Genomic DNA, 15,487 nt, shown 5'->3' on the forward strand with positions numbered 1-15,487 from the left:
CTAATTGAGTAGGTACAAAATGGTATATAGGTTGGATACAATTGATATGTGTTTCAACTGGATACAATTCATGTGTTCCAAGTATGGTGTGGAATTGCTTTTGGAGCTTGGTCATCCTAAAATGTCATGCATGGGTCTATCTAACATCGAGAGGGTGAATCGGTGGGGCAGGGCCTTTCGGTGGCGGCGTAGTATCCCTTGTGTCCTCGACATGTGCCTTCTGTAGGAGCGGGGGACCGGTTGGGCGTGGGCGCTAGGCTTTGTTTCTTGCCATGGCTATGGCTAGGATGGTCCCCCTCGGCCTGGAGGTTAGTGGGGTTGGTGGGGGCTCAAGGGTGGAGAGAGAGAAAGAAAGAAAGAAAGAAAGAAAGTTATATTAACGTCTTCTAAAGACCAAAACTGGCCTATGAGACAAACTGTGATACAACTGATGAGGTCCAGCTATCCAAAATAAAAGTGCTGAATGAAAAGCTAAAAACTGGAAACTGAAAATACGGTGCTGTGAGTGTGATAAGTGTCGTATATGTGTATGTGCGTATGTAGCTCTGGTACTCCAGATAATGACTACAAAAGGGGAACAAATGTCGGTTGTGATAGGGGAACAACTGTCGGCTGTGATAAAGTGGTGCGATGTGTATATGTAACAGATGCAGGGAGATATACTATCCTGGGATGTAGTAGCAGTCGTCGAAGTCGCTAATAGCTGGTGATCCCTCCTGGATGCAGGATGTGGTACATCGGCGGTGGAGAAAGAGCAAACTGGAGATCTGAGATCCAATGTGTCGAGTGTCGTCGGATCTCAGTCTGCTGTCGATGTAGATCAAGAATCCTCCGGATCTCCTGTCGGTGTGGCTGTGGGGTTCGAAACCCCCGGATCCTCGTGCGGCGTCGGGTACGTTGGTCCTCAGCGAGCGAGAGAGAGAGAGAGAGAGAGAGAGAGAGAGAGAGAGAGAGAGAGAGAGAGAGAGAGAGAGAGAGAGAGCAAGGAAGCAAGGGAGGGGAGGGAGGGAGGGAGAAGAAGAGAAGGAAGAAGTGAAAAGTGGAAGGAGAAGAGAGGTATAAGTGAAGAGAGTGAAGAGAAGAGAAGAGGGGAGAGGGAGAGAAGAAGAAGTAAAAAGGAGAGATATTCGGGAGCAAAGAGTGCAGGAGCTACTAATGCGGTCATAAACATGGTCAATACGCCACTTTACGCAACATAAGATTAGGTTTCTTCGTAATACATGGTTAGAAGCGTATAAATAGGATACACAAGGAATTATTGAAAATTGTATAAGTTCGAAGCTAGGGTAAATTTTATGATATTGCATTGGATAATTATCTTAAGATCCTTATAAACGAATAGTTGCATCATGAATAAAACCTTTTTTTAATCATGTTAAAAATTATGGAAAGATAAAAGTTGCATTGAGAATAATTCTTTTTGCATGAAAGCGTAGGAAGAAAAAAAAATTGCCTTGAGATTTTTAAAAGTTAAAAGTTAAAATTTTATTTTATTTTTTGGATAAGAACATTGGAAATGATAAAATTTACATCGAGAAAGAAATTCTTTTTACATTTATAAATTATGTAAAAACTAGGATAATTGAAGTTGCATTAATAGTAGTTCTTTAGTTTTACAAATCATATGAACGCAAAGAAAGGTAAAAATCAAATCAAGGATAATTCTCTTTATGCTTGCAAACTTCTTAAATATTCCCTTAGTATTTGTAAACAAGGAAGAATAACTTTAACTTGTAACGAGAAAATTAAGAAGGTTAAAGTAGATGATTAAGATCATCGATTAGGGGTACTTCTTGAGGAAGAAGAATCCCACTATTAAAAAAAAAAATCTGATAAGTTTTTTCCAATTTAGGATAATCTTTAGAATTCTTGATGCAATTAACGACTAATCCTTGACAAGAAATATGAATGAAAGATCGTACTTAAAGACTTATGATAATCAAGAAAAACGATCAAGAAGGGGGAAGTTAATGGAGGGTTAAGAGAAAATAAAGCTAGAAAAATACAAGCCAAAAGGAAATTGGGAAAAACCTAAGAGTTAGAGGATAGTCATTTGCCTCTTGTTAAAAAATCGTTTGAAAGGAATTGCTTGCATATGAGCTTGACTCAATGCATTTGGGAAATTGATTGAACAACAAAAATTCCTAATGCACTAAGTCTGCAATAGGACAAAAAGGAAAGCGCACTAGACCTCCCCAAGGCTTGTTGCGGGTCCCTTCCCAAGGGGGAAACAGATTGCTGCCTCAGAGAGTTTTTGGACCGTCCTTGATGGTGAGAGGTCACTCCGTAGGAAGTCCTTGGGCAAGAGGAGTGAGGGTGCCAATGGGGCTTTGGTCGGCAAACTCTTACACTCCTAGGAACCGCCCAAAATTCCTATGTTATTGAGGATGGGTTTCTTGAGGCCTTGGTACTAGTTAGGGGCAGAAATCTTGGGTAAATAATGGGCTTTGCACCATTTTTCCCTATGGGTAGAAGATGACGTCTTATACAAGGAATCTTATTAAATAAAGAACCTATCTTTCAAAGGGTTGTTTTCATTGTTTGTGTGTTGTGATTTTTAATTTACGTAAACGAATAGTGCGATTTAAAGGACTAATTAAGGAAGCTGATTTTATGTGTACAATTTAAACGTGTTAGGTAAGTAGATAACTAAAACTACTCAACCGAGGGAAGTGGGAGAGCGTGATCCTTGACGGCAGATCTGCTCTAAGGTAAGGTGGTCTCGATAAGCTGAGAGCTTCTCACAGAGTCGTTACATTGGAAAATAGGAGGAATTGACCCTCAAATCAACTAAGACCCTTGGCTCTGTATCATTTTAGGGGAGTGGAGTGAGACTTTACCTTATGGGTAGAGAGGTTGACATTTCGTGCTCCCCCTCGTTTCTGACTCTTCTTAAACTAAGTGCGATATGAGTCAGCTTTGGCTCGAGTAATCTAGCACAAACAGTTACTGGAAGACTGACACCAGTAAATTCCAAATAGGAGACTCTAGTTTACATAGAAAAAGGGAAAAAAACTTAGGTGGATTGTCGTGGGAACAACTAGAACCTTCCGTTGCGAAGTGGGCCTGAGAGGGCCTAGGCAACAATGCTTGTGCTATTTGAAAGAGTACCAAGTGGCGTTGACTAGGAAGAATCATCTTGAAGGACCACTAAATTGTGCCGTCAAGGACGCTTCAAGTGGCCATGTCACAAACTGAGCAGTCATTAGCAGTTCAGGAGCTGTTTTGAGCAACATGTGGGAGGTAGACTGAAAATGCAGATTGGAACCATTGAAACCAACATGATTTTACATCAGCAAACAGTTGCTTGACGAGTAGAAGTAAGGGGAAGATCTATAATCAGCCGTAGATGGAGCAATGGAAGGATAAAGAGATGCTGTAATAAATTGCTGAACACAAGGATAGAAGAGAAAAACACAAAAGAACATTGCAAAGAAGAGAACTCAGAAGAATGCTTAGGAAATGGAATCCATATACGAAACACGAGAATGATGCGTACAACAATGAGTCATTGGCCTGTAGGCACTGCACCAACTCGCTCTATCCAATAAAACTTTTGATGATGATGTGATTGAACGAGGAGGGAGCCGGATATGTAAAGGACAAAATAATGCCAAAATAGGAGTAGGTCGGCCAGCATAAAATGCCCCAAATAAGCATCATAAATGCCCTAGTAAAATGCCTAAAATGTCTAGCCATGCTTGGCATAGGTCAGAATCACACGAGTTGTTTGTACTGTTAACGACTACCCCTTACTAAGGGAAGGGAGATGTGTCTCGTCTAATGAATAAGGCTCCCCCTTTGATAGCTCAATCTGCCCTAGAAACCTGAGAGATCCGAAAGGGGTAGAAATATTCAATGATGATGTGGCAGATGAAGGAGCTATCAAGGGTGGAAGGGGAAAAGGTGAGAAAGAAGAGAAAGAAGGGGGAGGGGTTGTAGATGAAGAAGGGGTGCCAAGGGGTACTTGGAAGGAAGGGGAGGGGTTGATGGTGTTTTGGGAGGGCGGGGTGGGGGGGGGGAGTCCATGATGAAGAACGACCTGTAACAAAAGAACCTTTAATTGGATCTTGGGAGGCCGTAGCCTCATTGAAGATCACATCCCTATCCACCTCAATCTTTTGAGTCTTTGGTTGTGGAGTCGATAGCCCTTCATGGTTGTGTTGTAACCTATAAAGATAAGCTTTTTGGACTTGGGGTTGAGCTTGCTCCCTCTTTTCTTCTTGTCCACATGGACATATGCCTCACACTCAAAAGTTGTGAAAGTGGGAAACTGAAGGCTTCCTTCCAAAGAAAGCTTGGTAGGGAGTCATATGCTGCGATGCCAAAGTAGGGGACTTGTTACAAATATGTACCGCAGTAGCCATTGCCTTATCCTATAAGGAATGGGAAAGACTCCTATCCTCCAACATTGATCGGGAGCCATTTCAAGCATGGTTTGATTAGCATGCTCCACCGCACCATTTTCTGATGGTGTGTTTGGATGGGAGTATTTCACCCGAATAACATGGTCCTTGCAAAACTAAGAAAATAGGTTAGAACAAAACTCATTGTGACCTTTACGAACCAATGGGTCCCCTTGGGAAGGCCAAGTATCTTATGTTAATTGTTGACAACTTTAGTCATTATGTGTGGCCCTATTTCTTGGAGTACAAGAGCGAGGTGTACTCCCACTTCTGCAAGTGGAAGGTGTTTGTAGAGACGTAAAACTCTTTCAAAGTTTGCAGTGATCGAGCATACCAGATTGGTGTGTATCAACTCAAGCGGTGTAGGAGCCCTACGAGTAGCAACCCGTGGTTCAACTACCTATGCTGCTTGCCCCTTAAGTAGCTAGGGTTCAAAGTGTGAATGGGAGGGAAATTTGGAAGCTCCTCGGGCCTCCACCATCTTCTTCTAAGAAGCGCCGTTCAAATGCCTTTAATGAGCATGCCAAAGTAGTCCCAGCTCGTGGAAAGACCATGTAGCAAGGACTGCGACTGTGAACCACCAATCAATCCTCCATGTGCTCGAAAGACCATGTAGCAAGGACATGTAGCAAGTCCTTTCAAGCACATTGCGGTTCGTGGTTCGTGGTGACCTCTTCCACCTCTTCCTTCTTTAGCAAGGCACACTGGTACCCATGGCTTCTTTACCAATAGATGACCAGATTACTGGGCGCTTCTACTGTGGCATCATTGGACACACCATTGATGCTTGCCGAATTCAACCTTTGCTCCCCACCCCCCGGAGTATATGTGTTTCCCACTAGGCACTACCTTTGCCACCTGTCCTTTCTGGGCGACAAAGATCATTCTGCATCGGCTATCAGAGTACTATGCTCAAGGCAATAAGACGCATCTGATACGCACTAAGTCCTTTTGAGCACATGGAGGATCAATTGGCGCTACGACCTCCTGGAGATCGTCGCAATGCCAGCGGCAGCCTTCTCCCACCTATTTTGGGTACAGTGGCTACCATGACCCGCGGTTCTGTAGTTCGCTCCATCGAGAGAGACAATGATTGTTTGATACGGTCTCCTCGTCAGTCAACTCCTTCTAGAGACAGTGGTTGCTCGACTCCTTCCTCTTCTTCGGCTTTCTAGTCCGCTCCATTGAGAAGCAGTGAGTGTTGCCCAACCACTCATTGCTCAGTATGAGCCACTGCCTTTACCGTCGCCTACTCAGGTCCGAGAGGCCACGTCTGGGGTTCGAGAGAGTTAAGTAGAAAACCCTAATTTTCAGGGTGCCCTTCCACATCTATAAGTAGACAGGCTGCCCCCATTTAGCCATCATCCTTGTTTGCAGGTTGCACCAGCTCACACACCCTCTGTTGCTGTTGGCGCCCAGTTTCCAGCTTGCAGCCCGTCTCCATTTGCTGTCCAGCCATCATCGACTGTAGCCACATTATCTTCAGCTTGTCCATTGCTATAGGCCATAGCTCTCAACTGCTGGCGACTGCTCCAGACTACTCTTTAGCCTGCTGTCCATCATCTCTAGGGTCAGCCAGTCTGCGTTTTCAGCATTGGAGGCCCTGGCACTCTCAGACACTATTTCAGCTTGCTATTTATAGCAGACTGCGCACAGTTTCCAGCCTTCGATCGGTAGTACACTGCTGCGTTTACCAGTTTCCAGCCTCCAGACTGCTGCGTTTTGATGACTAGCCTGCTGTCATGCACTATTCTGCACTCCTACACTTTGACTGGTGGTCACAGACTTGGGATCCGTCTTTGGTGGATGTCACACTCCGACATTGCTCTGCCCTTGAGCACAGTGTACACTGTTACATTCATTTATAGCATTCATTCACTTTAGAGTTGTGTTCTCTCTCTCTCTTCTTCTGTTTGTGTTTGAGTTTTGAGTTTTGCGTTTAGGGTTTGGGTTTTTCCCTCTGTGTCTGTGTCTGTCTCTTTGTGTTTCTGTCGTGGTCGTACACTGTGTGTCCTCAGTGCAAACCCTAGCAGTTTCCTTCACAGTGGTCATGGTCTTTACATATATGAACCTTTTTTGGTGGTCAACCTCTCTGTAAATAACTTAATGGTATTGGATGTAGTCCCATATTTCACATAGGTTGAACATGAGGCCTTAAGCTTTTGATCTTAGAATTGATGTACCCTCTTCAGCTTGGGCCTAAATAACAAATTTTTACGAGTGGATTTTATCTCATTCATCATTTATACAAACCTTGACATGCAAATATAAACTATAGGTCTGGTTCAGTTTTACTTCACTTACTCCTTTGGTGGTCCAATATCGCATTTGCTAAACGTGGATGCTTATTTTCATTGTAGGCTTCTACAAGAGCTAGGAGAAAATGCTTTGACAAGAAATACCAAAAAATCATCATTTGTCATGGAAGAGGCAAGCGAAAGAAATCAAGAACTTGATGCACACCCATCCTTACAAGACACACCTTCACGGTACAATTTTTTGTTTAGTTTAATGTATTATTTATGCCTAGTTGTTTAGCTGCATTGACCTTGTTAGTTTTGAATCTTGTATATTTGAAGTGGTTATTAAATAGCATGTTGTGAAGTCTTGTGAATAATTAATTATTATGTCATGAATGGATGTAACCATGTTGCTCAATGCAACAGATTGTTAGATCCATTTGTAAATTTAAACTTCTGTTAACACAGTTCAGGCTGACTGGACTTAGGGATGATTCTAAGCTGTGTAATGTCACATTTTTTAATCACGTTCCCTAATGCAATTAAATCTATGTGACAATTACGTACCTTGTCTTGTATGACCTAAAAAGAGTGATTTCAACCAATATGAAATGTTTACATGAAGCTTTTTATGCTTTCTGCATAGAATATTTTGTTTGAAACCTAGATGCCGATTGTTACGTCCTTAGACAAGTAACTACCTACACACTTGTATTGATATGGGTTGGTGGTATGGGACACCAACCCTTGTGGTAGAGGCTTGGCTTGGTTGTGGTGGCTGCTAGGCTCAGGGTTAGCTCGTATTTGCTCTATGGCTAGGAGGTGAGCACAATGCCTTTATCCTCATGTTTATTCTATGTGGTTGTATGGCTTGTCTTGTGTCACATGTATAGGATGGATCCTAGTTGGTTGGTATCAAAGCTTCTTCTTGCTCTCCAAGATGTGCTGTTACAATACGCACAAGGTCACTAGAGCCCATGGGTCTGTGATAGTCCAGCCTAATAGGCTCTCTCCACTCTTACATAGTGTGTGATATGGATAGAATGCTGCTAGGAAGAGAAGAGGTCAAGGTAGGCACATGCGAGCTGATAGTGGGAGTTGGAGTTTAGGATTCTCATATGTGGAAAATGAATTATTATGGAATCAAACTTTCCTCTTAAGAACTTTTCTATTAGACGCTCTAGAATTATACATACTAAGCTTGTCATTCCATTATTTTATTTGAAAAGTTCCATTAATTTGTTTAATAATTGCTTTGCCTAGACTATTTGGGATATAATGATAAATTAAAAGCAAGTGTGAACTTTGAAGGGCACCTAGGCTTCATTTGTGTCATTTGTATTCAAGCTTGGGTTATGTTGTTGAGGATGGTCTTGCTGCATCCAAAGGTTCTGCAACGTTGTCTAATGTATGTGGAGAAATTATAGAAGGGAAGAAAGGGAAGGAAAATAGAGAAGTGGGTCTTCAGATGCGCATGTGTAGGCCGAAAGGTTTTCGCTTTTAATACTCTCTCTTCACTCTATCGCCTTGGAATCTTCACCCTTGCTCACTCTTGGTTAGGTTTGGTTTGCTTTCCACTACCATCATTTGCCTTCCGGCTGTCCTTGGAAGTCACCGCTCCAGGGACATGGTGGGACCCTTTGTTGGGTATACAACAGTAAGAGTGTTCTTTATGCTCTCTGAAGTATATTGTGCAGGTATCATGCAGAATGAGGAAGAAAGAATGGTATGTTGTGCAGGTATCATGCAGAATGAGGAAGAAAGAGTGGTAATTTCTATGCTAGATGATCATGTTTGGCTGTTTCTCTTTTGCTGCTGGCCTGTGGGTATGCTTGGGCTTCTACATACTTGGTTCCACCATCATGAAGGCCTCCTGAAAATCCCCAACGATCCAACCTGCACGCAACGCACAACACAAGCCATGACCAGGCATAGAAATCATGAGGGAATGTACATCAGACTCACCTCCAGCCATAGAGCCAAATGGGCTTACCCTCGAGCCTGGGGGGGACTAGTTGCATATTGGGTCACACTCGCGTTCCAAGAGCTGGCATGTTATACCACCAACCTACACCATCCCAGTGTATAGAAGTGACAGTCATTGGATCTAGAATCCAAGGATAGTAATTTACACGATGAATGTGCATAGTCGAGCCTTGAATCCTGTAAATAGGACTTGGGCTCTAGCATGGTAAAAGTGGCACACAAGAAGGTTGTCTAGGACGAGCTATAAAGATGGTGCTAGCTAGTTAAAAAAGCTTGTTTTCATATAACATATTTTTTATTTTATTCTACCCATTATAGTCTATTTTATAAATAGCAACCAGAATGTACTAACTCTTTAGGAGAAGATTTCAGTAAAAGAGACTTCTTATGAGACGTATGTGCATGTTTACCATAAGCACAATGATCACAATGTTCAAAATCAGCATAACGAAGACAAGGCAAGTAACCCAAATGAGAAAGCACTTTCATTCCAGTTTGACTCATGTGTTGCAATCGGCCATGCCACAAAGAAACACTTGGTTACTCGGTCACAACAACAACATGGTTACACACACTATATACATGGAGAGGATACAAGGTATCACTTTTACAACCTCTAGCAATCACTCTAGATCCCTTACAGATCTTCCATTTTCTATCACCAAAGGTGGTATGAAATCTATTGTCGTCTAGCTACCTTGTGCTAATCAAGCTTTTCTTGAGTTGAGGTACATGCCATACATGCTGAAGTGTGAAGATAGAACCATGCTGAAACTGCAACTGTACACTGTCAATACCTGCAATGTCACATGCATAGTTGTCCCCAAGAGGGACAATACTATGTCAACCCCCTGTATAGTCAGAAAACCACTCATGATGAGGGGTGACATGAAAGGAAGCACCTAAATCTAGAATCCAAGTGTGCATGCCATCATCCGTATCTGCAAGTAAAGCATGTGTACTAAAGTGTGAAGAAACATAGAGTATGTCATTCCCACTGTCACTGTCATGAGTAACTACATTCACCTCTTCAATTTTGACACTGCTCTTCTTAGGCTGACTCTCTTTCTTCTCTTCCTTGCTATCATCTGTCTTCTTGCCCTTTCCTTTCTCTTTCTTCCATTTGTAGCAGTCACATTTAAAGTGACCCTTCTTGCCACAATGATGGCATTCAACATCCTTACCGCGTGATTTGCCTTTCTACTGTGATTTGCCCCTAGTATGCAAAGCACTAGAAGACTTACTGGATGCATTGTTTTGCCGATTCATTTCTTCCATGAGTAGAGCACTCTCTACATCAGCATATTGAAGTATTGCATTTCATAGCAATTCTGAATATATCCCAACTCTCTAGCAGAGTGCAAAGCAAGAACGTAGCCTTAAATTCTTCATCAATCAAGAACTTCAAAGCAACCAACTAGCTGAAAATGGAGTTAAACTCACTCAAGTGAGTCGACATTGTTGTACCCTTTTTCATACGACGCAAATCCATAAGCTTTTTCAGCCAATACACTTTGCTTGCGGCACTCTTCTGAGCATATAGTTCTTCTAGTCGAGTCCAAATAATATAGGCAGAATCCACACCTTGAATATTAAACAACAAGGCATCAGAAATCGATAGCTTGATGGTTGAGAGTCCAAGCTCATTTAACTTATCCCAATCTTCCTATTCCATATCTGCGGGCTTGGCCCCTTTGGTCTTAATCAACCTTGCCTACTTTTTCTGCAACAAGATATTATAGCATTGTTTTTGCCACACTGCAAAGTTTTGTGCTCCTTCAATTTCTTAATGTGCATGAGATGACTACTGTTACTACAACTAGTCATGATTTTCAGCCCAAATGTGACAAAAAAATTCAGCAAATGCAGGCCCAAACTGTCACACAAGCCGTGGATGGGTGGTAATTCCCTGATTACAACTCAGTTACAAGAGAAACATTTATTACAAAACTAAGAAATGCAAATTAACTCACAGTCTTGGACAATGGGCAACCTATTGGCCCCAAAATCGGTGCCTCTTTCGTTATTTCTTTAACTTAATTGAAGAAGAAGAAGATGTACAATGGGATTTTTCCAATCCCTTTTGGTATTCCAACTCCCCTTACTATCCAAAATGACCAACAAGTCTTCAATCTGATTTGCCCCTTGATTTGGGCAGTCAATTGGCCTTCATTCGCTTTGATGGAGATGGAAAATGCCCCAAATTCATTGATTTGTTGGTTCCTCCACTTGAATTTGATTGAAAACAGCTTCAACCCTGTTGAATCCAAATCTTGGAGCTTCCAATTTCTGGCACACTTCTTGAGGCTGCTGCTAAACCCTAATTTCTGCCTGCAGATTAGGGCTTACAGCATAGAAATCTGAAATTTCTCAATCTCTGGTGATCTCAATGCTATAATCTTTGTTGATGATGCTACACGGAAGGTATGGGTTTTACCCTATTCGTAGCAAGGACAAAGTGCTTGACAAGTTAAAAAAATTCTTGGTATTAGTTGAGAATCAGACTGATAAGACACTTAAGTGTCTTCACTCTGACAATGGTGGGGAATATGTGTCCAAGGCCTTTTAGGCATTTTGTGAAAAAGCAAACGGATAAAGAGGGAGCTCACTGCCCCTCATAATCCACCCCAAAATGGAGTTGCAGAGGGTATGAATCGGACCATACAGGATAAGGTCCGTACCATGCTGTCACATGTTGCTTTACCTCATGATTTTTGGGAAGAGGCTGTTATGATAGCCATACACTTGATTAATCGGTCACCAAACAGGTCTTTGGGGAGGGGGGGAGTTCCGCAAGGAGCATGGTCGGGCAAGTCACCTTGGTATGCACACTTGAAAGTGTTTGGCTATGAAGCATTTGTGCACATACGTAAGGAAAAACACAACAAACTTGAGCCAAAGTCCTGTAAATGTATTTTCCTAGGATATGGTGATGAAGGTGAAATCAAGTATAGATTATTTGATCCTGAGAAAATGAAAGTAGTATGCAGCAATGATGTTATCTTCGGAGAAGATCGCATGCATAAACAACTCGAAAAGACTAAGGAGGTCCATAGGGTTGTATTTTGAGAAGAACTATCTTTTGGACAGCAAAATGTGCTTGCTGTACAACAGCAAATACCCGTTGTAAATGAACCTGCAAATGCAGAAAATAATGCTGGAAATGATCAGCTAGACATTGCCCATATTGATGAGTCACTGGATGTGCAGAAACAACTAGGACATCAAGCTGCTAATGTTGATTTGCAGGCTGAAATGCCAGGACAGCAAGCTGCAAATGGAAATTTGCAGGCTCAACAACTAGCAAACAATGATCATTGGGTTAGGAGATTGTCTAGGGCTACTAGACAACTTACTAGATTCGTTCTTGGTGCAAACAATATGGCTTATTATGTCATGTTGAAAGACTATGGTGAACCGTCTTGCTTTCAAGGAAGCAATGGATAGACAGGTTAGCAAGAAATGGTATAAAGCCATGTCGTCAGAGATGGAATCTCTTGAGAAAAATGGCACTTGGGACTTGGTGCAGTTTCCTAAAGGGCAAAAAATCCTTCTATGCAAATGGGTTTACAAGATGAAGGCCACTTTTGGTTCCTCGCTAAAGTACGAAGTAAGATTGGTTGCGAAGGGGTACAAGCAGGAACATGGAGTTGACTTTGATGAGATCTTCTCTCCTGTAGTGAAGATGACTACATTGAGAACCATTTTGGGCTTGGTTGCAGTTGAAGATATGGAGCTCATACAGATGGATGTAAAGACTGCATTCTTACATGGTGATCTGCATGAAGACATATATATGCAGTAGCTTGAAGGGTTTGTGGCAAAAGGGAAAGAGAAGATGATATGTAAACTCAAAAGGAGTTTGTATGGGCTGAAACAAGCACCAAGAGAATGGTATCATAAGTTTAATACATTTATGAAGTCTCAAGGTTTTCATAGAAGTCGAGTGGATCATTGCTTGTACACCAAGAAGGCAGCAGATTGCGGCTTGATTATATTAGTTCTGTATGTAGATGACATGCTGATTGTTGCTGGCAGGGATACTCATGTCTTGGACTCATTGAAGCAAAGTCTTCATGGTAGCTTTGACATGAAGGATCTTGGTGATGCAAATCACATTTTTGGTATGCGAATACTTAGAGATAGATCAAAAGGATTACTCTATCTTAGCAGGAGTATATCTTGAAGGTTTTGCAGCGTTTCAGTATGGTGGGGGGGGAGGGGGGGGGGATAATCGGGGTTCCATTGCCTCCATATGTGAAACTCAGTGTAGAGCACAACCATACATCTGATGATGAGAAGGCTGAAATGGCTAAGATACCATATGCTTTAGCTGTTGGCAGTTTGATGTATGCTATGGTAGTTAGCAGATACATAGAAAACCCTGGGAAAAAACATTGGGATACAGTGAAAGGTATTATGACATACCTCAAAGGCACAAATGAGTTATGCATTTGCTTTGGAAAGCAGAAGGCATCTGTTGTTGGCTTTACAGATGCAGACTATGCTGGTCATGCGGATTGTAGAAAGTCCACTTCTGGGTATGTGTTTACCTTCACAGGAGGAGCAATTTCTTGGATCTCCAGGCCACAAAAGTGTGTTGCATTGTCTACTACAGAGGCAGAGTATGTGGCTGCCATTGAGGCATGCAAGGAGGCTTTATGGCTTTCACGTCTGGTAGGAGAGCTTGGCATTACAGAGTTACTTGTTCTCCATTGTTATAGTCAAAGTGCTATCATGCTAGCACGTAATCTCATCTTTCATGCAAAGAGGAAGCACATACAGGTGAAGTATCATTTCATTAGAGATGTACTTGACAGCAAGAGCATTGAGCTTTTCAAAGTGCATATAGATGATAATCTTGTAGATCTTCTCACGAAGGGTCTTTCAGCATAGTGGTTTGCTCATTGTTGATAGATGATGGGAGTTGGATAGGTAAATGTATTTTAGCTTTGTACATACGTAAACTTAGTTGATTCTTTTCTCCTCTTAAGGCACATTGCGTTTAGGTGGGAGGTTGTTGGGAATAAAGGGCCATCGTGCCTTTTATATGTGCAGGGTGTGAACACACACCCTTAGTACATTTGTACTTTCATATATATCTATCTAAAACCTAAAGAGGTACACACACAAGAATTGTACCCAAGAACATCGTGCATGTCTATCTCTGACTTTCAGTTGTTACTTTTGCTCACGTTTTACTCTCTATCTAATACTTTCATTGCCAGACATTGCATCGCCACTGTGCATCGCTCACTTCAGTATTGACCACTCCTTGTATCATAGAGCTTGCACCACACGTTGAGGAGTCACCCTAGATACAACCACTAAGAGATGCAGTTGGCCATGCCTAGTTGGTCCATGCCTCCACAGGAGGCATCATCTGTAGATACAAAGGATACTACATTGTCATTGGAGAGTTCTACCTCACCGCTTTAGCCTCTCTATGTTAGATAGACCCATGAGAAATATCTTGGGATGAAAGTATTCTAGAGGAGTTTCACATTGTATCTTGTTTTGTATTTATCAACTATGTATTGTCTATCCTCCATTTAGTTAGTCACAGCATTAGATGATAGCTATTTTGGGACTTGGGAAAAGCCCATGTTTTTCAGATGTGGCATTTTGGTCTCATAGGCCTATTTGGCCTTTTGTAGACGTTAATATAACTTTCTTTGTTTCTCTCTCTCTCTCTCTCTCTCTCTCTCTTTCCATGGTTGGGAAATTCTCTCTCCATGGTTGGGTAAACATCTCTCTCTCTGTCTCTCTCTCTAGATGTATACATGCCACATGAGAGGTAGCCATTGGCCAACTTAGGGCATCCTCTCACCAGCTTCAGATTGAGACTGGGAGAGAAGCCCATATCCCCAGAGTTAAGCAATTTGTAGATTATGCCATGAAAAGGTAAAGAGCGAGGAGCACTACATCTGTAGATGCAGAGTCTACACCGAGCTAGATACCCTACACTGTTTGGAGGAGACACCTTGCTTAGACTAGTTATGGAATCCCCACTCTAGTGCCACTTGGGCCAGTTTCTAGTGGAGATTCAGAAGCTCTGCACATTGCTACTATAGGCTGGCACTACACAGAGAGGGGGGTGTTAGTTAAAGTTTACTGATTTCTTCCAGACAGTGACCACACACACGATAGCTACACAAAGAGGGGTGACAGTGTAGAGCGCGAAGGAGGTCAGAGTGGCATGCCGCCTGCAGATATAGGGATACCAAACACAGATGCTACATTAGAGAGAGATGAGGGCAATTTGCTCGCGACACGAGCAGCAACTGATAGAGTTAGTGTCCAATCTAGATGCTACCCTCATACTATTTCATCCGGGATGTATGAAATACTCTACTCACTGATCCTAATTTAGCCACACAGCTAGACATGTACTGTCTCATCCTCCCACAGTATCCCTTTATGAGCACTATTTTGTCTTGTACACCACCTTGACCATAGTATATCATTGACCATCTTCCAACACGCCACATTTTGATGTCTAGTGATGATCAACATTGTACATGATTTTGTCTCGTAGGCTGATTTCTGCCTTAGAAGATGTTAATATATATTTCTTTCTTTGTACAATAGTGTGCTCACAGCAGTAAAACAATGGTCTTTGTCTTTGTCTCTACAACTACTCCCTTATGCTTCAGTTGTCTCTTGCGAAGGTATTTTCCTCATAGAGATCCTTTGAGACCATGGAAAGGGACCTTGGTGCAGTGGCTGGTCAAAATTATAAGGTTATTTTGAACTCGATACTATCCCAGAAAGGCTATTTTTAATATAGAAGCGTCACCTCCTGCTGTAAACATCCTTGTTATATATGTTGAGGTGATTAATTCATTGTTATAT

The 15,487-nt window shown here is 42.0% G+C and overlaps 1 protein-coding gene across 17 annotated transcripts in view; it reads left to right on the top strand.

Moving 5' to 3' along the window:
- The window catches only part of LOC148037014 (uncharacterized), a 291,479-nt gene that overhangs the window by 59,140 nt on the left and 216,852 nt on the right, over window positions 1–15,487 (top strand). For all 17 annotated transcript variants that reach the window (XR_015690559.1, XR_015690560.1, XR_015690557.1 and 14 more), the window contains one exon: window positions 6,767–6,895. Coding sequence is in view for 5 of the 17 variants with exons in the window: in XM_087675949.1 (XP_087532075.1) it covers window positions 6,767–6,895 (129 nt within the window). In the remaining 12 variants the exon portion in view is untranslated. The remainder of the gene's footprint in view (window positions 1–6,766; window positions 6,896–15,487) is intronic.

This window comes from Lygodium microphyllum, chromosome 4 (assembly GCF_053477565.2).
Source record: "Lygodium microphyllum isolate KBCC chromosome 4, Lygodium_microphyllum_v1.1.10, whole genome shotgun sequence".
NCBI lineage: Eukaryota > Viridiplantae > Streptophyta > Polypodiopsida > Schizaeales > Lygodiaceae > Lygodium > Lygodium microphyllum.